The 27387-nt window shown below is 41.0% G+C and overlaps 1 protein-coding gene across 1 annotated transcript in view; it reads left to right on the top strand.

Moving 5' to 3' along the window:
- The window catches only part of disp1 (dispatched homolog 1 (Drosophila)), an 82469-nt gene that overhangs the window by 50438 nt on the left and 4644 nt on the right, over window positions 1-27387 (top strand). The window contains 7 exon segments of the mRNA XM_051408571.1: window positions 4118-4847; window positions 23519-23548; window positions 24338-24461; window positions 24985-25112; window positions 26771-26865; window positions 27237-27274; window positions 27276-27335. Of these exon segments, the coding sequence (XP_051264531.1) occupies window positions 4159-4847; window positions 23519-23548; window positions 24338-24461; window positions 24985-25112; window positions 26771-26865; window positions 27237-27274; window positions 27276-27335 (1164 nt within the window). The 5' untranslated portion in view covers window positions 4118-4158.

The raw sequence follows: 27387 nt of genomic DNA, 5'->3' as shown, positions 1-27387 counted from the left end.
TTTCTTCGAAGGGGAAAGCAAATAGACTTAAGAAAAAGATTGAAGTTCTTTAAAAATATAGTTAATACTTTATTTTCCTGCTGTTTTTATAAATCAGAGACATGACATCAAAGTCATTCTGAAGTGGCTTCAGTCACAATGACATTGAGTGGGCATTGTGACAGTACAATGGGATCATATTTCACGGGATGTGGGTGCATTATTAAAGCACTACAGTAATCAGTTGAGGTCTGCAGCATCTGAATCATGTTCCACGTCATCAGCCTCCAGTTTAGGGTTTATCTCTTGATGGGATCACAGATAGTGGGCTTTTGGCTGTCTTCATGCATCAAGAGCTTTTTCTTCACAATATGCGCTGATGCAAATTCAAAAGATGTGATATTTAGGTTGTACACAATAGAAGTAGGAATAGAAAAAGTTTCATTGCATATTTTAGAATGTCAGACACCAGCCTCTCTCCTTAAACAGCGTTGTTTTGCACATTTGTTCCAAACTGTACATTTGTTTTGGATATTTCTTCATCGTGTGAGAGTTCATACAATGTATCATATAATCAAGAAGTGGATCGAAAAAAATTAAAACAATTAAATCAACCAAAAATGACAAATATTTGTATGTTCCAGCTTCAGATATGAGGATTTGATCTTTTGCATGTGACACCTTGGTCTCTCATAAATTGCAATGGGCATTTTTAATCCGTTTTCATAGGCTGAAAGAAAAAGTGTCTCCCAGTCATGTTAAGTTACTTGAAATTTAGACTGTGACATTGTAATCATTATCAAAACTGTGAACCAACACAATGTGCTGCAGTCATTGTTCCTGTTGCTGCTCTGCTCTGCTCTCTGAGGCATGTTGCACTTCTGGTCACATGACAGTGATGTCAAGGCAGGCAGGTATTTGGCCTTTGGCAGATTTAAAATTCTTACTCAGTACTTCATTGTTCTGCCCAGGGTAAAGATGGTGATCTGTTATTTAAGACAAACAACACTTTTTGCTATTCTTTCATCACTCAACTCTTTCCCTGATTCTGTGGAATTTTTTACAAGGCAGAAACTGGCTGAAAAATTTTGTCGCATGAATTATTCAGGCAACTTGACCACTTCTCCAAAATTGTAGCTGCCATGCTTTTTTTCATTAAAGCTGTGGTAGGTAACTTTTATTAAAATAACGTTTTGCCTATTTTCGTTGACTATATCCTGACAGTAGTACATGAGACAGATAATCTGTAAAAAAAAAAAAAAAAAAAAAAATCCTCTGGCTCCTCCTAGTGCTCATAATGGCATTTTCAAGAATTCACCGGGCCTGCACGAATACAACCAAACAGAGCCAAGATAGATAGAAAGACGCTTTGGGTTGGTGGCTTCAAGACAGTTATTTGTTGAATCTTGTTCCCAGCGTAGATATTTGATGACCTGGGAATGAGACTCAACGATCAACTATCTTTCTTGGCTCTGATTGGTTGCCCGGTGGCCAGAGGAACCTTATTTGTTTCACAGGTTGTTTGTTTCATGTACTGCTGTCAGGATATAGTGAACGTTTAAGGAAATGTGACAAAAAGTTCCTTTTATAAAAATTCCCTAGTGCAGCTTTAAAATAATTTTTTCTGGGTTCATGTTTAGCCTTTATAGATAGTGACAGTAGGGACTTGAAACAAGGGGAGAAAGAAAAGGAATCAAACCAGAAAATATTCACAATTGTGCAGCTGAAGCCAGATTTTCTGCCATTTTGCCTTTTTAAAAGTCCTAAAAATTTTGTACTAATTAATCAACTAATCGCTTCAGATCTAATGTTTTATATTCTGTAACAAGGTAAATTTGACAGCAAGTCTCCCTACAACACTTCAGCCGATTATCTTGAAGAAACACCCTTGTTCCAGCATTGTCTCTCTCTCCCTCTCCCTCTCTCTCTCTCTCTCTCACACACACACATTAAAGCCTTATAGTACAATTATTTCATCCTGGCTCATGTCAGGTTTCTCTCCAGCGTGGGGCTGTATTGGGCTCTATTCCAACAGAACGGCCCGCCCCAAACCCTGCACTACCTGTGAAACACAACTCAGCCGCTTTTGAAGTGTGTCAAGCATATCATGGCACAAAGCTGCAGACACACTTTTTTTCTTCTCCTCCTCCCCCCCACCTCGCTTTGCTAAAATATCCCACAGAATCACATTTTCACATCGCGGTCTCCTGTGAGTGTTTTGTAATTTAAGCCGAAGCGTGTATAGGGGCTGAAACTGTAGCATAACGTGAACCTTCTGTTTTTTCTCACTCTGTTGGAACCATTTTTTTAGCCTCCTAATGCAGGAGTGTCTCATGCTTTGTAATCTATACAAACACTACTGAAGATTTATGCCGGGTCTTATTCATGCTCCGTAAATCATATTGATCTGAAACGGCCCCTATTTGATGTGACTGTTCTGACTCCAATGAGAAGACAAGAAAATTGGTTCAGTTTGCCAAATATTTCAGTGGTGATTCAGTTCATCATCCAAAAATAAATAAAAAATTCTCCCTATCTGACTTTACTGGGCAGGCGTCTGTTTAGTTATTCTTTGTTTTGCAAGACAAGCCTGGCCTTTTTTCTGCAGTGTCAGCGTTGCTTCTCATTTACACTTTAATCATTTACCTGACCTCTTAGTTGTAAAGCGTTTAAAATCACAGTACAGCTTAAAAATTCAGGAGGATTAAGAGCTGATGAGAGGTTTCATCTGCACTAAAATAAGAGTTACTCTGTTCTTCACATTGGACACAGTGGTTGGCAAACTGCATAGTTTGGACTCTAACAGGCTTTTCATTACCTGTGTTTTAATGCAGTGCCAAAGTGGACACTGCGTCAAATATTAAACTCTAATTTATGTTTCGGGTGATCGTAGTTGAAAATGCTACTTTTGAGAAAGCTACTTTTTGTAAATGTCTTGGCATTTATAATGTCATTAGTGTGTTTCCTCAGTTTGCAAAACATCTTAATTTTTTTTTTAGTAGTGTAGGCTTATACTGGAAACTGAAAACTTTCTCACTCCGCCACTCATTCTGAATGGAAACTGCTCTCCCGCTCAGTTTCTGAAGACTTGTTGTTTTGGGTTTTTATGAGACTGTCGACACTAAAACAACCTGAGATCCCTGTTGTATTAGATTGAATCTCAGTTGTTTATTTTACTTAGATACCAGATGAACCGATCACACATGCGCACAGCATCTTACCAACATTTTACCTGCCCCGTCACACTGAGCTCTCTGTGGGAATGGGATCAGTGGTCAGCTGAGAACATTCATAATACTTTCTTTCTTTGTCTCGTTTTTTTTCTCTGTTTGCTTTCATTGCTCTCCGTCATTTTCTTTTTGTCTTTAGCATTTCTAGGGAGATCCATTTGGATCCTCACAAGATTTTTGTGTGTCAGTTGTCAATATGGAGGAGCCTAATCTCAAAATGAATGCTTAATCTGTACAAAAAGGTTAAACCCCCCAAACTATTTGTGAACCACTTCTTTCCCAGGAGATGTGATTTCGTGGAGTCTCGGCTTGGTTGCCTGGTAACCTCACAGTAACGACAAGACTCCAGAAAGTCACTTACTCGCCACTAGGAAATAATCCGGCTCATAACTCCACCTATAAACCACAACTTGTCGTTTTTACAATTTGGTTTTGTGTGGATTTTTTTCACCCTCAGCCAGAGGCAGGCTAGTTGTTGCCCATCCAGTCTCTAAGATTGTCTTCTGTAGCTTCTTATTCACAGACAGGACAAACAAATAAGTCTATTATCCAAAATGGTCGACTATTCCTTTCAATATGAACGGCAGGAAATTTATATTAATGACCAACATACTAAATATATAACTTACCTCTGAACACAGGGCACTGCTTACACAGTGCATGGGTTTGGCCTTCATAAATCAAAAAGTGAGCAACAAATAAAAATGACCATTACTAATTCTAATAAATCTAATTATGAATTGTTGTCAAAAAAAAAGATATATCAGAATCATTGCTGAAAAAAAGTTTTTTTTCTGTTTTTGGCAAGTAGCTCATATTGATTTTCATCCTGTAGCATTAAACCTTCTATTTTGTCTACTTAAACGGAGCCTTCTTTCTCTTTCTGTCTGTTTTTTTTTGTCCCTCAGAGGAGTGACAGTGTCCTTGCCAGGCCCACTGGGAGAGGACCATGGCCCTGAGCGATGCCAGCGGCGACCCTCTGCCCCTCAGCAACGGAGGGCACCTTCCTCTCAGTGCCAACGGAAATGCCCCCTCAAACGCCAGCACACCAGTCAGCGACAGCCAGGACCCTCTCACGGCTGCCTCCAGCGGTGAATGCCTCACAGCAAATGGAGACGAAGATCTCACAGTGAAGGATGCGCCATCTAAAGTTCAGCAGAAGCAGCAGAGGTCGCATGTTGTCCAGAGAGCAAACAGGCCTAGCCAAAATGGCGGCGTGGTCAAGCAGAACGGCTCCCTGAGGAACCTTCCCGCATCCTCCGCCGCCTCTTCCTCCCTCGCCATCACGGACTCCCAGAGGCTGGCCAAACGCCACCTTCCCTCCACTCTCTCCCCATCTTCTTCCTCCCTTCCTCTCCAGCCCCCGCCACTCTGCTGCCAGCACTGTCACTTCCACTCCACCCTGTGCTGCCCCTGTGGACAACAGGAGTGCCCGCTCTTCCAGAATCCAGGCACAGGCCCAGCACCCGGCCCGGTGCCCCACCCTGGGAACACTTCATCCTGCCCGTGCTGCCTCTCTGCCTGCACATACTCTCACCCCCATACCCATCCCCCTCACCCATCCTCCCCTCTCTGTCTCCAACACCATCATCACCAGCGCTGGCAGGAGCACCTCCAGAACCAGACGCCTGGAATCAGGTACGAGGGAGGGGCGGGCTTTGTAATGTTCTCACACATCTCAGTTTATTCCAAAGCTATATCTGACAGTAGTGTATTCTGGCAAAGCATTCTGGTACTTCCCTGATCTGAAATGCTAATTTGACTGCGTAATAGTCTGAGACACCATTTATCTCTTAGTGGTTAGTGCTAAGTAGGTTTTTTGTTTCTTTGCAAGTATTTAAGTTCTTACATAATTTGTTCCACAAAGTGTATATTTGTCTGCACCAAGCGTACAAATCTGTTGCTTGACTTGCACGTGTGTGGATGATTGTGTATTTACTGACCCAAAACATATCCCCAGTTAGGGCAACAGAGGGTCTCTCATAGCCCTCCAGGCCCCCATAAACCCCCCCCCTCCCTGTGCCCCCATGCTTATACCATGTCACATCCATGTTTAGGGATCACGTTAGGCCTGGAATGCAGCAGGAGGTGGTTAAGGCTGTTAAGAACCATGCTATACAGTATATGGGCAAACGTTTGGAGCAATGCAGGAAGGTTTTACTAACAGTTATCTCTAAATAGAGGCCTGTCATGGTACATCGCCAATAAATGGTTACTGGGGTTACACCACCATGTTGGAAGAATGACAACAACAAATGATAACAAATGATAGTTTGCCACTGTCGCTGACTGATGTAACTCAATAAGGAGCCCTTTGAGGCAAAATTGTGCCAGATGGTTTGTTACCCAGAAGTTGTCATTGGAAGCCGTTTGAAGAAGAACAGGGACTATCGGCAGGTGATTGGATAAACCACCTGTCTGTCACCATCTAATACAGGTGAACTTCAACCAATCAGATCAACAAAACATATAACGTAGTCACACTCTGACTGAAGCCAGTCAGGAGAGGAGCGAAAACATCTTTTCCATTGAAAAAAGCTTTCATTGCCATTCTTTGTTCTACTGTCAATGAATAAATACTACACTAGCAGCATCTACGTTAAACCATTTAACAGAATAACATTGTTATTTTTGAATTATTTTTTGTGTTAAACCGTGCCTGTAGCTCATGCTAAAACTGCCAGTAGTTCCTCATAGTACGCTGCCTGGTCAAAACCACTCTGGCTCAGACACAGTAGCATAGATTAAAGCCTGGCAAGATGGATTCTTGCATGATCCAGCAAGTCCAGCTGGTACATAGGTTACACAACACTGCCTTCAAAACTAAGTTATAGCCTTTCAGGTGAGCTTTTGTCTCCGCAGCTCCTAACACCTCATGTCAAGTAGGTTATCCCTAAAAAAATACAACAAGAAACATAGGATTTATGGTTAAACAACAGTTTAGTTTGTTTTGTAATAGAATTGTATAAACTGCGGGCAGTGATCTGAAAAGGCAAAAAATCCACCAACAAACCTACTACCACACACACTAGGGCTTGGTAGTGTCTAAGATTTTTTCTTAATGGTCCCAATGCGATGCCTGAGTTTCTGTTTGGATACTATTACAGTATTCTACAAAAGCCTTTTACAAAATAAAATGAGTAACATCAGTGAAACCTCTCAAATAACACAAAGTAGCCATAAAAAACACGTACTTGAACAACTTAAAATACAGTCAAATTATTGTTATATATTAGTGCTGTCAAACGATTAAAATATTTAATCGTGATTAATCGCATTAATGTCATAGGTAACTCGCAATTAACATTTTTATCTATTCTAAATGTCCCTTGATTTCTTGATTAGTTTTTTTGAATGCTCTTATCAACATGGAAAAGTGGATCGGCTTGCTTTGTGCAACTGTTGTTTTTATTGAAAAATCATCCAATGTCGCCTGGCTTTGACGAGGGGGCGGAGAATTCGCATCAGCTGTGTGCTTGGCCATCAAGTGGTATTTCAGACTGGACGTGCTGCAATGATAGCTCAGCTCACAGCGACAAAACACACAGATCACTTTGGTCTTGTCAATGGAACCATTTGGCAACTTTTTAAAAGTAAACTTTCAGAATATTATTGGCATCCACTTCGGCGTCTCGCGCTCGCCATCCACTCAAAACGTAACGTCTACTACTCTTAAACAAGTGTGTGCGGCGTGCCTGTTGTTTTGTTTCTGGTCTAGCTAGATCCAGTGTGGTGTTGTAGTTTTTCTAACGTTACTAGTTGTTGCAACAGCATGTGAAAAAAACTACAAAGTTAAACAAACGTTAATCTCGCGATAAAAAAAATTGACGCTGTTAAAATGGGTTTGTGTTAACACCGTTAATAACGCGTTTAACTGACAGCACTATTATATATTATTATATAAGTCAGAAACCAGCTAATTAAAGAAAAAGTAAACTAAGAATCTGACCAAGAGTGTATCCCAGCTGTTGCTACGTTTCATACCAAATTGTTCTACCTGCACATTTCAGTCTGTATTGAAAAAGCAACAGTTTAATATGAAGTCAGTCAGACTCATGGTAATGCTACAAACTTTGTTTTTATTCACATCTATAAAAATGTTGGAGTATTCCTTACAACAGCTGGGAAACCAACACTTTGTCACAGGCCTGAAATGTCCCCGTAAGCCCAATAAAATTTTTGGTGCATTGTCGCATGTGTGGTGTCTGTAAACTGCGAGGGATAATGGTTAACCCTTAAAAACTGCTGTTCAGATGAAGTTGCATCTCTCACTGTGAACACGGGTGAAGCTCCTGTATCTGGAGAGGCTTTGCCCTATAATCCTTTGGCAAAGGATGCTGGTGTTTAAAAAGTTGGTTCATGGTAATATTGGTCCTTATTTGTGTACTGCCTTCTGTAGTAATTTTTACAATTTTATATGGCTCGTGTTTGCTAGACCCTCCTGGCTGTTGGGATGCAAACAGCCAAAGTTTTCTTAAAATTAAATGAAACCTGCATGCAAGCACACACACACATATATATACATACATACACACACACACACACACACACACACACACACACACAGACACACACACACTCACTTGGCAACCATGCCTTGTTCTGTGGCAGCAGAATGTTAGCATTGAACTCATTTGTTGGCAAACTCCCTTTTCTTTCCTCCAGTGATCCATATATAGTGAGTTGGTTCTTTTCCTTTCACTCCGAAACCACAGGCCTTCCACCGCATTTGAAACTGGAACCATTTAATGCCTTGCATGATCATTTGCATAATCCTATATTTACCATCCCCACAGAGAAGGGTAGGCAGGAGGTGAAAACTTTGCAGGAGTAATTATTTACTCATGTCAGCTCCTTTTTACGCCAGCAGCTCGTTGCGGGGGGATCTGAATCTTTATTTCTTCGTACTCCTCAACATGGAATTTTCCTCACCCAAATGGAAGCTGGATCCCCCTCATAATGTTCATTAGAAAGAGGGACGTTGTGGGTGGCGTTGAATGATGAGGTTTGTGTTGCCACAGCGGTTCCCAAACCTGGTGTGCACAAACTAAACCGTGGGTGGGCAGAGAGAGCCAAAACAGGATTGTGTTGCAGGCATTTAGATGCATTTTGAGGGTTTTTTTCCCCTTCTCCCAGCTCTCTGCTACTTTATTTTTTTTTCTTTCTCAGTTTTTCTCTCACTCTATTAACACTCTCTCTCTCTCTCTCTCCCCCTGTGTCCCTCCCTCCTCCGTCTCTTGTTCCACATCAGAATGGAGAGCAGATGTGGCATGGGACGTATGCGTCTCTAATGTTGAACCACTCTCTTATTTACCAAACAGGTCCCTCTTGTTCAGCGATGACAGGTTTGAATTACAGGGCCGGGGTTTGCTCCCCCCAACTCCCCCCTTTCCTGTACAGTGGGTGTGTGTGTGTGTGTGTGTGTGTGTGTGTGTGTGTGTGTGTGTGTGTGTGTGTCTGTGTGTGTGTCTGTGTGTGTGTCTGTGTCTGTGTCTGTGTCTGTGTCTGTGTCTGTCTGTTGTGTGTGTGTGTGTGTGTGTGTGTGTGTGTGTGTGTGTGTGTGTGTGCGTGTGTGTGTGTGTGAGATGGTGAGATTAGACGTAGGAAACGATATACCTGTCTCGGTTGTATAGTTTTGCCCTGAACCCCGACGTTAACAAAAACCCTTAGACCTAGTCTTCCTTTTCCTCCAGTCCTCTATTACTGAGGGTTTCTGCAGTTTGGTGGTAGTTAAATATAACTCACACACACACACACACACACACACACACACACACTCGCACACTGGACATAAACCAGGATACTATATGTTCCTAATACCCCGATAATTTGAGGGTGTGGAGGCAGACGAGATGGTGTCGGATATCAGTTTGATCTGCCTCTGGGCTGTGATCTGCCAGATTAGCCGAGGGATTACATCTGTGATCACAGCACACTTAGGCCTCTCTCTCTCCACACACACACACACACACACACACACACACACACACACACACACACGCACACTCATACACACTGATAAATTGTAACATTAGCTCTTTAGGGAGAACTTTTTTATGTGCGTTTCACAACAGGAGATTTTTATGCCCCTGTTCTCGGCTTCACAAAACATTAATCCATTTACCAAGATTAGCCTGTACTTTGTTTCCTAATGTTTCTATTTCGAGAACGATCAAAAGCCCTCGGGTTTTTATCCATGTCTGAAGGAAACCAAGTCTTTGGAAAAGGTGAGGTACAACTCAGCAGTTCCTGCAGAGTGGCTAAAAAAAAAGATTCAGCCATCCGTCGTTTATCTGTCCCTTTTTTTTTTCCCTCGCTGGGTCTGTTAAAAGTATTAAGACCATGTCTGTGTCTCCGCTGTAAGATTATCTCTCACAGCCATTTTATGTGTATTATTTAAGATCGGACGGAAACAGTGTGTCCTTGGGATGTCAGCTGTTTGGCCCGGGTCAGCTCAGTGTGTGCCAGCAGGTTTAAAGGCTTCAGGTGAAAGCCTTTAAGCCACAGCACTGGGGAAATGCTGAAGCCCATTTCCCCAGTGCTATGGCTGCTTCTTTGAGAAGTTGTACCAATGAATACGTGTCAGATTGGATTATAGCTTGTATATTTTTTACCTTTTAAAATTGAGTATGTGTGTTAAAGGCAGGGTGGTAAAATAACAAAAGTACTTATTAAACTTTCCTATCTACAAATGAACAAAAATGTTAGTTTTCAGTCTCTTTTTGGAAGACAACTAGCCTGCTGTTGAGCAAAGCCCCGAGCATGCAGTCCAAAAGTGTTAATCTGGAGTTAAGTGTGCACACTTAAACCATAGTTACAGTTTTCATGCTTTACTCAGGCTTTAAGTGCACACTTATGGGAGGTGCAGTCCAGAAGAGAACTGTGTCAGGAGAGAATAAGCATAACACAGAATATGTGTAGCTTCAGGGCACCTGAGGTTCAGATAACCTGCTTCTACCTACACAGATGACCCTGCAGCAGCCACCAAACAGCTCACTGACACTCAACCATCCGGGGTCACATCGCGTATTTAACCCCCCCCCCCCACCGGCTCACACTCTGCTCTCCTGGAGCTAAATGTTTCTGCCCTCTTCACAGATGCCTCTCGCAACAGCTCTTGTTGTTTATGGCAACCACAAGTTTGGTTTAGATTCATGCCTTGTCAGATAGCAAGAATTCCTGTCTCTCACTCCCTCTGACTTTCTCAGCAAAGGTCAGCTTTTATTATCTTGAGCAAGTTTGAATTTTGTAGTATTTGTAGGCGCCAGGTGGTTTGGTTGCTATGACACTTGGGGGAAAAACTGTATGAAAACATGACAAGTCCAAAGTGCAGAGCACTTCATCACATGTTATTTAGCAACTTTTTATCAGTTGGATGGGTCTAACATTTTTGGTGGACCGTAAATGTCTGCACAGTTATGAGCTTCACGAGCAGTGCTTTGCTGATTTTTTTTTTTTGCTTCTTTTGCTGCCAAAATATAAAATCCCAGATTTTTCTTCATCTTTTATTCTTTCTTTTAGTCTCCATCCATCTCTGCCCTCTGTCAGACAGCTGCAAGCCTCAACCAGCAAGGGTTTGTCTGAAAGTGATCTGTGTGCTCTGTACTTCAGGGTGTCAGCTTGACAAGGCTTTGCGCATTATCAAGAATAACAACTGTATGCAAGGACCAAATAAGGCCTGCTGGTTCTTTTCTATGATTTAGGTTTCTTCTCTTCAGAACAACATTTCCACTGTAGACCTGAATGGATACCTACTGTAAATGCTGTGGGTCAGCCATAATATATATCCCAGTTAGTCCATTAGTCCACTCAAGGTACATTTTAAAGTATATTAAAAAAGACTGCTATGAGTTATATTTTGTTTAACATGGTTTTCCCACAAAAAAGAAGAGTCTGTTGTGCACCAAAATCGGTGACTAACAGATGTATCAGAATATCTGCTACGATGTTACAGTGTGTTCACATTGTCATGTTCTTAGTAGTAGATAGTGGGAGAAAGCCCCAGGGTCTGGTTTACATAAAAAAGCCTGCACATTCTACCATGTTTGCTGTCAAATCTTTCACTAGGTTAGTGCTAACGCTTGCTATCTGTACTGAGAAGCTCGCTGCACTGGAGGTTTCAGGATTCTTTGCCGGTGGCATTTGCAATTAGCTTTTGAATTTGTTACGTACCAAATCTAGCTTGCAGTACTTACACATTTCCCCCTTCAGCAGAAGAGTGTGAAAACACCTCTCTAGTGACAGTCTTTGCACAGATACAAGCCAGTAATGTCTAGGTCAGACATTTTAAGAAAAACACATTTTGGAGTGGAAGGGATCTTTTAAGGTTTTATTTCCTAAAACAAGGAGAAAATGCCCATCATATTTTATCTCTCCCCACTCACCATCAAGTCATTTTACAATAATCCTTCAGAATGAAGTGTCAGTTTTTTTTTATTCAAGTGCAGCAATCTGCCCTTTTCTCTTGTTTTAACATAATAGTTACTTGAAGAAAGGAACTGCATTTGGAATAATAGGAATTACAGTGTTTTTTAGAGAATAAGAATAAATGTACCTGATGGTACTACACATACTTCACTCTCTAAAAAACCTCAGTGATCTTGTGTGAAAGATCAGTGAGGCCACCTGTGATGATATAGTGAGCATATGTATGATATTATATCATTATAATATATTTTGAAGACCCTCAGGCAGTGAAAGCCTTCCGTGTTGAACAGTGTTTTCACCTCATGCATACCTCTTCATAGGACCATAGGAGCAGGTCAAAAAGAGAGATTTTCTGCCCTCGAGGGGAACCGTTCATCACCTGCTTTGACACCTAAAAATACTTTTACACTCAGATTGTAGGCATTTAGTCGAGCCCTTCAGAGCAAATTATTAGTACACCAGTAGAATAACCTACAATATGTCTGACTGTGGAAAGATCACAGAAAAGAAGGCGCAAGAAGAAGGGATAAGTGTAAAGGGTTTAATTATTCTGTTGATTAAAAATAAAATATTAAATTGTAGGACAAGGGGAAGGGGCGTTACTTCTCAAACAGAGACACCTCTGCTGGTTGTAAAATGATGATAAGTGACCCTCAGGGTCCTTTTACCTTCGCAGTTAATTTGCAACCAGAGAAACCAGCAATCTGGGCCATTTAAAAGCTTGCACGCTTCCTTTTTTCTGTTGTTTCTAGATTTTTATACACAGAAAATATTCCATTAATAGCCCATGTTACACATTGTTAAACTCCACTGAAATGAGAGAATGTGTATGTGTGTATTTTGGGGCTCCCGGGGCTTGTGTGAAGGCTCTGTGATGGATGGGGTGTGATTTACTAACATCCTGCATGTCTAATCCTCGCTGTACTGCAGGAGAACACATGGAGCTACAAGGTTAGCCGAGGATAAATATGGAATGAATGCTGACAATTTCAATACAAAACCAATACACACTTGAATGACTTTACTGTTGTTTTAATGAATACTTGTTTGGTTGTGTTGGTTTAAGGGAACTTTGAGAAGTATGTGGTTTTTGCAGATTGATACTCCATCTGAGATTTTAATTATTTTTTTTCTGGGGTAGGTTGGGTGGTTTTAACATGATTTTGATGCTGTCCATTTCTGGTCTGGTCTAGAGAGACAGTTTGTATTTTATAGTCTATCTAGTAACATCTAAGTAACTGTTATTGAGTAACATCATCTCACAATGTGAGGTCTGTGGGGCTGTGTTAGTAAGTAGACTGTGGTCTGTGGTACTACGGCAAAAAAAGCCAATAACAACAGTAAAGTGATTTTGTATACAGTTTAGTGTACTCTTGTATTAAAGACCAACAGCTTACTCACTCTCTGCCCTTTATGTTGCATAAGCATATTAATATACATTTGGTTAAAGCCATTTGGGTATTTTACAGATTTCTATCCAAATAATTGATATGTATTTTACCCAGAAATACGTGTACTTAATTCTCAGTTCATGCTTTTCAATGTAAAAAAAAGTTGGCTAGCCTAATTTATTAAAAAATATTGTTTTATTCACAGCAGTAGTTTATCACAAAAATGCAGTGTGTGAATCCTTGAGCTCTAACAAATGTGTCACAAGCAGGAAACCATCATCAGGAATGTGTATCGCGTTAAAGCGTGCTCGTACAAACGCACGCGATGTAAATGAGAAACTCCTCAATATATTGCTCTAGTACTAGTAGTTATCTATAGCACTAGTAATGGTCAAAAACTCCACAGGGCGCCTTTTAACCGGGAGGTTTTGTGTGGTGGGTGGAAGGCTGTGCAATGTGATGTCTGGTGAAGCAGCCCGCTGCTTGTGCAGATAATAGTGCTGTAACTGCTGTGAGAGTCAGGCAGGTCGAGGGAGATGAGCAGAAAAACTGAGAGGGAGAGTGACGGGGTCCCTTCAGACTGTCCCTCTTTATCAAACTATTCTCCTGCTGTTCCCCCTTCTCACCGTTTCCCTGCTTTCTTTCTTGTATCAATTTTCATTTCTCTCTGCACCCCTCCTGTACCCCCTCCCCCCAGTCTTACAATAAAAGTTCCCGAGTATGAAGCAAGGCCCATAAAGATAGCAGACCCAGATCAAAGGCCCGTGCTGTCCCATAAAGCCGGATCAAAGCCTGATGTGTGAGCAAGACGTTGTCATAACTTCTCATAAGCTGACTGAGCAGCTAGCCAGGCCTCAGCTGGATAAAGATGGCTTGCTGCTGCTGGCTGGTTAAGATTATCATAGCACTTTGAAAGGGATAAACTACTACATGTGTCCAGAGACTGTGGCAAAATGTATGTGGGTTTGTAGGCCTTTATTGTCTTTGATCCATTTGGGGTGTACTTTATAGACTAGCTAAATAAATGTTTTACTGACTGCTTGTACTGTACTGTAATTAGTGGACATTATCAGCAATATCAGTTATTTGTTGCTTTATAGCACAAAATAAGCGTAAAATAAAACACTGGTTATAGCTGAAACAATAGCTTTAGTATATAACACTGCAACACTGAGCCTCTGTCTGCTCTGTCTTTAAGAGAGGCGAGGCTCTCTACATTTTTCCTAAAACGGGAGCTGTTTGTCGTTGCGGCTGCAGCGGGCTTACAGATAAAAAAGCGGGCTGGTGCAAACAAGCCTTTACTCTTCTTCCAAATGAACTGACCAAAAGCATGATCACCAGACTGAAATAACCTGACCAGCTCTACCACATGTAAATGAGTTAGTGAGTGCAACACCAATACAGTCTGTGAATTAGTGGTTCTCTAAATGCCGGTGTGGGAATCCCCAGATGTTTCTCAAGAGTGTCTTGGAGGGTGTAAAACAGATTTTTTTTTTATTGACTAGGTAGTTCATAAAGAGTTCATTTATTTGTTTGTTTTGCTGTTTTACAGTTTCCATTATGGGAAAATACACAAAATAGTATTCCTACATAATGTCTAAAAACAGAAAAGAGTGCATAAAACAAACGTCACTTGGATCAAATTTCCTGGACCCAAAAATAAATAGCAGTGATTTGATTTTCTTTGCTTCTCATTCCAATTGCAATTGTTTTTTTTGTTGTTGTTGTTTTTTTAAAATTACTGTTGATTATATTCTTGATGAATCATTTAGTCCATAAAATGTTAGAAAAAATATGAAATTCTCATCACACTTTCGTAGTTTACATTTCAGTCAAAAGAAATCTTAAAATACAAAAATTCACATTTTATAAGCGTATTTGTACCCATGTTAAAATGTTATTGGATCAGCTTTTAAAACAAAGGGTGGGTTGATGATGGAACCAGAAAATATTGTTTTAAACTTAAAAATTATTTAAAAAAAATAATATTAGTTGATATTTTTATTTGACTTGTTTTAAATCAACACGGCTTCATTTGCTGCAGTGGACATTTGTCAATAGACCTTCACATTTTGTTTACAGTGAATTGATTCTTAATGCATTTATATAATAGCTTTTATTTCTTCTTCTCCACCCTCACATTCACATTAATGTTTGTATGAAATGGAACAAGCCAACCCCCCCCCCACCTTTCAGATAAACAGCAAGTTTCTTATGAACCACCTTTTTTTGCGCTTCTATTTCCTTTCCCGCACTTTGTGAGCCTCCACTTGGAATTTTCCAGACCCCTCCACCCCCCAGCACTCCTTCCTATCATACACACACACTGTCTCTCTCTCAGGGTGTAGGGAGGACAGGTTTTGACTCAGCCATCATCATTAAGGCTTCTGGCCTCAGGGCCTTAACTGGGGCCAGGTTTCCTAAAATCACATTGGTTGAAATAATAGCTAATATCATCTTCGTTCCATTTCCTGTTAATGAGATACATTTGATCCTCCTTCTAATTAGAATTGATAAATGAGCTATTGTCCGGGTGTCTTCATATCACCTGTTGAACCTGAGATGACCTTCAAAACCAAAGAGCTGTGGGAGAAAAATCTGCCAGATAAAGTTCAGCACATGAAGAGAGGAAAAACAGGTAGAAAGACAGAGTGCCTAAGAAAAGGAAAAAGAACAAATCGGGACCCCGGAGAACTCATGTCCTCAGACGGCCCCGAGTCAGACACAAAGCAACGACAACAAAAGCAGAGAGGGAAATAGACTGATGTTGTGGTGCGATGAGGTAATAATGGTGTTAGGAAAGTGGTGCAGAGTGAAAAGTGACCCTTCTACAAAACTTGACATTGTTTCTTTCTCTACCCTTTCTACTGATAAGCGAGATCAGTCTGAGTGCCTGAGTCAACGCTAGATTGTATGTCAGCAGAGGATCGAGGAATCAGGTATAGGCAGGATTTTATGGCAGAGCAGTCCATAAGTATATGTTTATTATTATTTATACTGGATTTCAAAGGAAACAATGAATGACAGTGATGCTGAAGTGCTTTGAGGCAGTGTGTATTGGCTGCACAGTGAAAGTACGAGCAGCCATTTTTTTTCCCCTAGGGGAAAAAAAGTGTAAAAGGGGCTCACAGATCTATGTGGTTCCTCACAATGTGTCTTTTAAATCATTTTTACTGTTTCCCCAGCAGCATGATCAGTTGCTAGCAATGAAATGCTGCCTTTGCCTAGACATGCATCCTTCTCTTTTAATGCATAAAACACTCGGTTTACACAGTCCTTTTTGTTAATAAGCCTAAGTGACTCATCTTGTTTTAATAAGGTGCGTTTGCTTTAAAAGGGGAATTCACTGTGCAGAAGCCCCTTCCAAGTTTCTCCTGTTTCTCCAAAGAAATGTGCTTTGTGTTTGGAGAGGTGGGGTTCTGTTTTGGGTTGAGTCAGATGTCTCCGCGGAGTGTAGTCCGTGTTCTTTGGGGTTTACTTTCACATGTTTTTGATTCCCAGTCCCCGGTCACTGTCTTTGTGTCTGTCGGGCTTCTTTTTTAACGAGCAGTATCACCAAATGCCTGTGGGAGGATGTCGAAGGGTCTCCGGTGCGGCAGCAGGTGAAAACCATTGGTTCCACCTCTGGAGGTCTTCTAGGAAACCCTGCTGTTCTCACTGGCCACACACACCCACTTAAAGTTGGCTTGCTTACAGTTGCACTCAACCATGCAGTGTAAGGTTGGCAGGTTAAGAAGGATTTCTGGATTCAGATTTTCTGGCCAGGCACTTTCATTCATGTGGGACGGAGATCCCTGCTGGCACTCCCCACCAGCTACAAACTGTATTTCACCTTGTAGTAGAAAGTTGTACTAATCATATAAATGGCTACAATTTCAATAACATAGGATCCTGTGTTATGCTCCGATTCTTCACTGAAACCTCCTGAAAGACCTTCACAGAGCAAGAGAATCCTTTTTTGTCCGTACCAGCTGCCCCGCACCCTTGCGCGGCTCTGAGCTTGTGAGCTTAAACTCATAAAGATGAGGCGAGAAGCAGCCATAATAAAGACGTCACGCTGACTGACAGCTTGTAACTATTGGCTACAGTGCTGAAATCCTGCCTGTATGCCTGGAATTTGTGCGCGCCCGTATTTCAACTCCAAGAATTTAGGGGAATGGCAGGTGCAGCCAGAAAAGGCCATGCTCACCAGTGGATATACACACATGAAAACACCCTGACTTCCATTTTCACTGCTTCAGAAAATACATATAAAATAGATATGAGGCGATTAGTTGATTAATTGCTGATGGACAGAAAACTAATCTACAACTGGTTTGGTTTTGGACTTTCCCCTTGGCCTTAAGTAAATTGGGATGGGTATTTTATTTATTTATTTTCTGACAATTCATTGATTAAACAACTAATTGCAAAAATAATTTCTGATTAAAATAATTTTTAGTTTCAGCCCTATAGATATGATATAGTAAATAATAATATTAATAATAATAAATTTTAAAATGTGTATATATATATATGTTCCCACAGCAAAGCATATTATCATAGATGACACAACTCACATTATAGGCATGTTAATATAAGAGTCAGAATCAGAAATACTTTAATAATCCCAGGGGGAAATTACTTTCGTTACAACTCCAAATCTACATACAACATATAATATTATTAAGAACATATCTAATTTATATATATATATATATATATATATATATATATAAGCTTATGGTTTGTCTCCATAGTAACATGTAACATCCGGACATGGCTGGCGTTTAAACATGTACCCACATTCATACACGATGCCATAAGCGCAGGTACACAAAGATATAGAATAGACCCAGTAGAAGTTCCACTGCACTCCTGTCCCCACTCTCTGGCTCTATGCTTTCTCCCGTGTGATAATGAGAGGCGAGTGTCCCCGGCTGACCTCCATTTAAACTTTGTGTTTAAACAGCACAGGCCTGTTCCAGTGTTTATTGGAGGCCTGTTAGAAACACGATGCCCTGTGAATCACACTGTGTTACCATCGAAGCTAATGTAGCTCCCATGAAAGCTTTGCCGTAACTTAACTATCTCTGCTTTTTTAGTCCAATATTGACCTTTAGATATGGTTTCCTCTGAAAAATTGTGATTTAAGATTTATTTTGTTAATTCTAGTCTGTCCCAGTCTTGAGGTTAGAACAGTGCATTGAAGAAAATATTGACGCACACAGTGTCCACTTTATAACACTTCCTCTGACACTCCTGTTGAGGGTTTTTCTTATGTATTGAGTGTTAGATATTAAAGTGTTTATACTGCTGGATTTTAGTACATGTTTAGAGAAACACTGTGCCAATAATTTAATCTTAATTCATTTTCAGACTTTTTGTTAGACAAAACCCACTTGTCAAAGGCTACTTAAAAGGCCCTATTTAGAATATAGGTAAACGTAAACAGTTCATTTTCAAACATTAGAATTGTTTATTGAACTGTCTCTACTTTACAATCTGTTAACAATGATATAGTTTTATTCTCTACCCCCTATGGTCCCATTTGATATTTACGGTCTTGTTAATGTCATCCCAGCATACACTTAGGCTCACTTTGGGGGATTGTTAATATCCCTCTCAGTATTCTGCTTTAGCCATAAGAGTCTTTGTATAAATATACACACACAGGCCTACTTATCAGGCCTAACTAGTCTCATGATGTCATTTGGATGGGAGCGCTGGTCGCCCGGACCTATTTCATGGCTAGGTCGAGCCTCTAATTGTGTGCAGCGTTCCAGCGAGGCACTAATCAGGGCGAGGCGGGCCCAGCAGCCTGACGGTTGACACTAATTGCTCTTGCTCCGACTTGAAGGCCTTGTTCATGAAATATTTACCCGCCCGTCTGTTGACAGTTAACCCCCCCTCCGCCTCTGAACCCTCACCCTCAACCCCCAATGGCACACGTACACACTCCTGTACAATAACACATATACACACACACTCTCTCTCACACACACACACACACGCACGCACGCACGCAGACACTCATGCACATTCATGGTCACATTTACTCCCTTCACAAAAATATCCACCATACTTTCACATGTAAAAGTAAGTTCTTCTTTTGTTTTGATTAAGACATTTCAAACATCTTCTAAAACAACTACACGAACACAAAAAACAATAGTATACACATGTTTCTTCCCTACACACACTCACTGATACACAGATATTTAAGGCCTTTTTTGCAGGTTTATTAGATGTCATACTGTAAGATGGGTCTAATTAAAATCTTGAATCGTTGGTTAGTCATGGCATTACGATGCAAATGGTAACAGAAATCCAAGCAACCCTTGTTTTGACAATGCAATAAATCAAGTATTCGTCATAGCACTGGCACATTGAGGGCTTTTTTTGACAGAACTCCACAAACTTTTACATTTTGTAAATCCCTTTTTAAGGTTTTCAGAGAATTTGCTAGTTTCTAGCACTGTCAGAATATTCACACGGGTTAGTGTTTGCTGCTAAAGGTGCAATATTCCTCAAATAAAGTGCTTGTTGGACTGTTGTGCAGCGCCTGAAAGCCCCTCCACCCTCACCTTTCCAACAATGGAACTGGAGGGCTGCTTCCAACAATATTTGTAACTTTTAGAAACACAAAATCCAACAATAATGCCCACACTGCAAAAACAGCCCTTCTAGAAACCAGACAAATATTCTGAAATATAATCGAATTTTCTTGAGCAAAACAATCTGCCAGTGGGGTAAGCCAATTTTGCTTGGCTAAAATTCTTAAAACTGGGATAAAAGTCTAGCCACTGAAAGACTGTAATGGGCCTTAAAACTAGAATAATGCCCCAAATGTTTGTGGTCATTACAAGCTATGAAAACTCAGTTATTTAAGATAGACTTTGTTAAAATAAGTATTTAATTAATATAATAAGTATCACTTTATTCAGCTGAATTTAAGAATTTGTACCTTAATCTAAGATGAATAATTAGCAAAAACAAATCTTACAATAAGACACAATGTCTTCAAACAGCATAATAAAAATAAGTGACTTTATGTTAAATGAAGGCAGCAGAAGCGTTCTTATTTTTAGCATTTCTTATTAAAACAATGAAAAACTAAACTGCCGCTTCATTTCCAACACTGGGACAAGACTACTTTCTCTTAAACTGAGAAGTTGTGCAAGTGCTCTACACATAAGTGCAACACTATGTGAATGCCTTTGTCCTCCGTTATTCCCATTTCTATGATTCATCACGTCTCGCCCCTCTTTAAAACCACAGGCTGTAGCCATTCAGAGAGGTTACAAACTCTTCTGCTTTTAGATGTGGTCAGACAACACTTCGTTCACATGAGGTCATTTCAGACGTATTCTGGCCTAAAAGCTCTAAATCAGCCACCGCTGTATCTCTCACAGTGCAATCTCGGACCACTATTTTGGATCACCATTCAAAAACTTCACCACATTTCTCTCGCGATTGTCAGCTTTCATCTGGGACAGCCCAATATTGTGTGTGTGTGTGGGTCCTGTAAGCACACACACATATAGACCGCTTACCCTCACACACACACACACACAGTCCCCAACTGCTTCTGTTTCTCCCCTCTGTCAGCACAGTGCTGAGTGAGCGGCTGGCGGCCTGTGTTTACCTTATTAATTAGCCCAGTGATCCAGAAACACTCTCCCTCTGGTAAATAGAATAACAGTGAAAGGTTACTCAGGGCCGAGGGAGAGGGAATGAAAATAAGAGAAAGGGCAGAAGCCAGGGAAAGAGAGTGAGCGAGTGAGGTAGATAGAAAGTTGTACGTCGAGGGCGAGAGAGAGTCTGCATTTTAAGTTTGCTTTAGAGGTGTCATGAGTAGAAGTGATCAGAGAGTCAGGCAGGAAACCTGACGCGCTGGGTTGTCATCCTGCTGAATTTAGAGCTCCTGTGATCACTGTTGCTGACCGCCACCAACCCCACCACCCCTTTCTGGCGTTTTCTTCACCCTTATTTTCATATGTTTAACTTCTGACGCTGTTATATCCTTGCTTTCTTTTTTATTTTATGGATTATAGACAGATTGAGCATAAAATAAAAGTCTCAAAAGTTGTTCTCAACCTGCCAGATCTTGAATCCATTGCCTCAAATCGAAAAAGGTCACCTGAGTTTTATGAGAACGTCATAAATTCTTCCTTTTGACTTGATGGATTCTTGATCTATCTCATCTTTATCGTTTAAAATGCTGGGGCCAAATGGCAGACTCAGGTATGCTACGCATCTTTCCAATTGGCTGAAATGGATTTTTATTGAAGCGCTGCAGACCAAAATTCAAAACAGACCTTCAGTAGACAAATAGATATGCCTGAAAGCCCTTTTATGAATCCATTCCAACTATTTCCAATAACTCGTCTCCTCCATTTTGGGCCATATCTGTGTCCCGAGGTCTGCAGTTCAAGGCCATACATGGAAAGCCGGGAGACGGAGCGCAGTGAAAAGAATTACATTAGCAATACAGAATTCCCTTGGCTACTAGTTCAAAGAAGGGCTGGGAAAATATGGTTTTCATTAGGCATTGTTGGTTTAAACCAGGTTAAAGGTCATTTTGTAAGTTGAAGGGAAAGTCCACCTTACGGAAGAAGTCAGTAATGTTAATGTTATTATAATCAAGAATAATTCAGTACTTGAGAGCATCAGCGAGTCTCCTAGAGCTGGAAAAGCAAAAACAGAATATAATCTATAACATTGCCAACAAGTAACATTTTCATAAATACCACATATATATATATCTCAAAAAAACGATCCCTGTTTGTATACTGGAGACTGTGCCACTTGACATCTGGCTGTCATATTAATGTGTCCAGTGAAACTTTAAAAGGGATTTACAACCTTCCTACAACCCACCCCCGTGGAGTAAAATTCCTCGCCAATAGCTCTAGTTCATTTGTGCTTCCCATTACCGCTAATTATAACATTCCGCGGATTTCACCTTGACAGCAAAACAGGCAAAACTAGGACGGCAGCCTATTTGGCCCCCTCTGGCAAGATTGCTGAAATGGCAGCACCGACGTTGTGTTCTGTTCCTCTGTGCCATTTTGGGGGTAACTTAATTGCACGTTTTGTACAGTGATGATTATGAATACAACCTATGATTCACTGAGAAATGTACTTAGCTGTTAGTTAGGGCTATTAAAGAAGACCATTTATCCACAGAAATCTTTTTCTGGCAGTTTCTCTGAAAATGTCTAATCCAAGGAGTGGCCCATGCTGTCTCTGCCCTTCGCCTGGGTGCTTATTAATGCCATCACAGTGAAGTAAAGACTCTGCTCTCTCCTCTAGCTTAAAGACCTCTACTTTAAAACCTCCAAAACTGTTGAGCCAAGGTTGTAGCAAGTAAGAGTGCATTTTAATACCAGCTGGAAATGGGAAGGCATTGAAATCTTTTGGACCGTTGCAGATTTGAGGACATTGTGTTATCTACTGGCAGTTTGTCACTCTCCTCCCTCTGTGTTCTCTTCACATACTCTAGTTGTCATATCCCCCCTGACCCCTTCAGCCAGTATCATTTATCTCCCGCAGCCCTGCTGTGATCAGGTGGCCATATCTGATTCTCCCACTTCCTCTTCTTCCCTCCCCTTCCCCTCCACCCGGGGCGTTTGCTGCTCCCGGCATACCGGACGCTTCCCCACCGCTCCCAGGAGGAGCTGACGAGAAGTCCAGATAGACCCTGTGTGTGTGTGTGTGTGTGTGTGTGTGTGTGTGTGTGTGTGTGTGTGTGTGTGTGTGTGTGTGTGTGTGTGTGCTGTGTGTGTGTGTGTGTGTGTGTGTGTGTGTGTGTGTGTGTGTGTGTGTGTGTGTGTGTGTGTGTGTGTGTGTGTGTGTGTGTGTGTGTCAAATGTCCCAGTATCAGGAGGCCACATTACCGGATGCAGAACATTTTTCATGTGTATGTACTAATAGCTGGTGTGTGTTAGAGCTCTTTATTGATTGATCAGACTAAAGGGAACCTGTTTTTTGAGGCATTGTAGTAGTATCATGTAGCTTTACTGGTTTCAGATCAGATAAAAAAAATTGTTAAAACAGTCATTGGAAACACTTGGGGCTTTATTTTGGCTCAAGCTGACACCCGCTTCAGATTTGGTTTGGGTTCAATCAGGCAGGGATTTTCTGTGTCAATCTGTAGCATAAATGTTGATATCTTGTACATGTCCATAGTTGTCTGTGTGTGGCACACGTATATTAGAAACGCGAGTACTGAACGCTTGTCTCTCCCATCTGAAAGGGATTTGAAAAAGGAGCAAAGAGTATTATGATAGGTTAACTGGAAAGTGGTTTTGACAGCCCTGTCAGTTCTAATGTTTGCAGTGGTCCAGTACCCAAGGTGTGCGCTGCTGCAGGGGGGGAAAAAAGACAGGATTATGAAGAAAAGATGTCCACTCTTGCTCAAAAATCTCTGAAAATCTGTTTTTGATTGGCTGTTGGCTTTGACTTCAAAATGTAAACCTGATTTATCTTCCTCTTTTTGTTTTTCAGCCCTGCAAGGCCATTTCGATTCCCCAAAAGGTAAGACCTGCCAAGAATGGTTTCTACTGTGTTGATGCTCTGGATTGCAAAGCTCTCTCCTCCTCCTCCTCCTCCTCCCCCTCCCTTTATTGCTGTCATCCATCCATCACTGCTCCCGTGGAGCCGTCATTCCTCAGTAGTGAGTCATGAGAGTTATCGATGGTAGTTGTGCGTCTCTCTCTCTCTGTACCTGGCCTCTGTTAACCCGCGGCTTGGAACTCCTCATCTCTCCATTACACTCTCATATACTCTGCTGCCTCAAACCTAATCCAGGAGACTGTTTAATAGAGGATTATGGCTTTTTAGGGGCAAAAAAAGTGTTATGAGTTTTGCGTAGGGATGGAGACTGTCGGTATAAACAGCAAGACCCGAGACAGTAACTAACATTATTTCTAATCAAGCAAATGAATTAAGCAAAGTTGAGAAGGAGATATATATATATATATATATATATATATATATATATATATATATATATATATATTATATTTTCCATTTTCCTGTCCCCTTTTTTCATTCAAATATAATCATAATCAGTTCAAAGTTCATCTTTTTTTTTACCAATTTGAATTACCCATGGTGATCATGTGCCACCAGGCTCTCATGGGCTCTATTTGTCTCGCTAAGTAAGAGGAAATCTGAAAAACCCAAGCCTAACTTTTTGTCTTATAGTAAGAATGACGCTTTCACTGAATGAACTGTCCTCCCAAACCCAAAAACGTTGAGTAAGCTGTTGTTACAGATCCTTTTTTTGTCATCACTAACTTAAAGTCTCCTTCTCATTTCCAGCTATGCCGAGCTGATAGCTGATTGGCCAGTGGTGGTGCTGGGCGTGTGCACAGTCCTCATTGTGGTGTGTGCCTTAGTGGGCATCCTGGGGCCTGACCTGCCTGATTTCTCTGACCCTCTGCTGGTGAGTACACACCCCACAAACCTGAATACTGAGGATGTGTGAAGTTAAGAGAACAAAATGGCTTCAGCCCTGAAGCTGTTTAAAAATATAAGTGTTCTAATTCAAAGAGAAATACAAGATATTTCACTGACGACATGAAGAGTACTAGCACTTTCACAGCGTTCTGTATTAACCATCATATCAGTTCCATTAGGTTTTCCTTGAATACTGCATAGGTGTGGTTCTGTTTATGTGTTAGGAGTCATGTTGGCTTTTAAGGTGATCTAGTTGCAGATATGTGTGACTGCCTTCCTGGTACGCTTGTATTAGCTCATACTGGGTGGAACAAGCAAACTTGTAAACAGTGTAACGTTGGGAAGTGAACCTTGAAGCTGTTTCAAGTTGAATAGATAGCCAATGTATGACAACTGAAATGGTCATTTGCATAATTTACACCGTAACTTTGTATGAGCATCGTGAAGATAGTAATTTAAAATAATAAAAATTTGTTTTGCTTATTGTTGCTTTCTTTTCTTCCCAAAAGGGTTTTGAGCCCCGGGGAACTGCCATCGGCCAGCGACTGGTCACATGGAACAACATGGTGAAGAACACAGGCTACAAAGCGACGCTGGCTAACTACCCCTTCAAATATGCTGATGAGCAGGCCAAAAAGTAACTTCACACACATCTTACACCATCCACATATGCTAGTTTCTTACATTTCCAGAATTATAATAACCTATAATACTGACAACAATGATGTTATAGCTATATATACACACACACACACACACACACACACACACACACACACACACACACACACACAAAATGCTTGATTTGACATTAACAGGGATACAGACCAACAGCACTAGAAACCAAAGCAAAATATTGTTGCATATGGCTGCTAAAATAGGGGAGGTCAAGGGGGAGCAAGAGACTGAAGTAGGGAACGGGAGGGCGGGGGCAGAGGGGTTGAAGGGATACTGCTGAGAGACATGCTGAAAAGTCTGAATCCCCTCTTGAAAGAAAAGGGGAGCCGAGTAGAGATCTGTCCATCCACAAGGTCATCCACTGTGTTCTGTCAGTGGGAGTCTGTTCACTAATCAGCAGCAGGTCTTTGCATGTTTATGTCTGTCTGTCTGTCTCTGTCTTTGACTGTTCACTCGTCAGGCCTTCAGGCTCTGTTTCCAATCACTGCTCATATCTGATAGTGCTGCTAGTATTGATGCAAACATATTTTGGCTATATTTGCCTTAGTTTAAACGGCATTTAGGCACCTCTCAAAGTACCAATTAAGTCAGCTATTTGGCTTTGCATTGTTTGTTTGCATTTCTAACTGACGTCAAAATCCAGACTGTTATTCTCTGATGAATGACGCTGACATTGCAATCTGGTCACACCACTCTGAATCAGATTTGGTATCCCGTATCCATGGGGTTAAGATTAGAGTTTCTAAAAATTGCAGCTCCGCTCTGCTGATTAGAAAATGGATCCTTTCAGCCGCAGTCCTTCTCTTCCTCCCTGTCTCTTGCTGTGTCTGTGACTGTCTTTGTCTCCCTTTCTGTCTCGCTCCACGCGTCTGTCTGCAGATGTAATTGTGTACTTACGTGCGCACGGTGTACCGAGAGGCCTCTGCTGCTGTCAGCAAGCTTCCCTGCCTCATCCCCTCTGTCTGTCAACCCCTCCGTCTCCCTCTGACAGCCACCTGATTACTCGGCCATTCTCGTTGGCTCCCTGGCATGTAGCACTACACTACGCAGGAAACACTGCTGCAGCATCATTCTTTCAGAACAGCACATAAACACACACATAGGGCAAAAACTGCCATCGCCCCCTCTGGCCTCCTGTTTAATCAGAGCTGCTATTAGGATTATTATAATAATGACACCAGTATTGAGTCATTCAACAGATTTTGGGGGGAAGAGCAATTACTGCTGCTTATTTCATTACTAAGCATCAGATCTGCTTCCTTCATTTTGAATCATGCCGACTTTGCAGGCTCAGACGCAGCAACATCTCTGTCCACTCTTGTGGAGATTTATAAAATAATGGAAACTGGCTGTCATGCTTTGTTGCTTCTTGGATTCAACTGATTAACAGTGGTACCGTTTTCTTCTCTAGGGGTACAATATTTTCAACACTTTAAAAAAAGATCGTATAGAGTGCTGTAAAAGGCAAAGAGCAAAATAAACCTGATATAAAACAAAAAAATGCAAGTTAAAATTAATTGCCACCTTTTTTTTTAAAGTTGCTGTTGTGACTGATTCAATAAAACATCTTGTACATATATGTAATGTAGACATTGCTAATCTTTTATTGTTTTGTAGTCACCAAGAGCCAAGGTGGCCCGAAGACCGCTTTGATAGAGACAAACGGCAAGCGGAGTGGGACTTCAGTAAAGAGTTCTTCTGTGATGTTCCAGGTAAGAATTTTAATACAGAAAGAAAGAATATAGAAACTACACAAATCAAACACAGCTCTCTGAAATAAGTCACAAAACCCCCAAAGGATCTTAGGCAGTCTCTAATTAATCTAGGGTCCTGGTATGATGAGAAAACATGCATGTTATAGTATTTAATCTTGCAGTAGGGATGCCCTTTGAGTGTAATAAAAACTAAAGTCGTTAGAAAAGAGATTGGTATCTTTTGCTTAGCACTGGTGAGAGCATTTTTCAGCCACAAAATCTTTGTCAAGCATATGGTAGAATGGTCTTTGTCTCATATTTCCTTACTTTTATTAATTCAGGAAAGATGGTTTTCCCATTTGAGTAATAAAACTCTTTTCTTTATGCAGGTGACAGTTACTCTAGACTGGTGTTCACATCAGCTGAAGGGGAAGAACCTGTGGAGTATTCAGGCCATCAAATCCATGTGCAATCTGGACAACACAAGGGTACGTGTATAGGACAGCACAATCATCCGCCATGGTCAAGACTGATAATTAC

The sequence above is a fragment of the Dicentrarchus labrax genome, unplaced genomic scaffold, assembly GCF_905237075.1.
Source record: "Dicentrarchus labrax unplaced genomic scaffold, dlabrax2021, whole genome shotgun sequence".
NCBI classification, from domain to species: Eukaryota; Metazoa; Chordata; class Actinopteri; family Moronidae; genus Dicentrarchus; species Dicentrarchus labrax.
The sequence above is the reverse complement of the archived record's forward strand: the minus strand, read 5'-3'. Positions and strand labels throughout refer to the sequence as shown.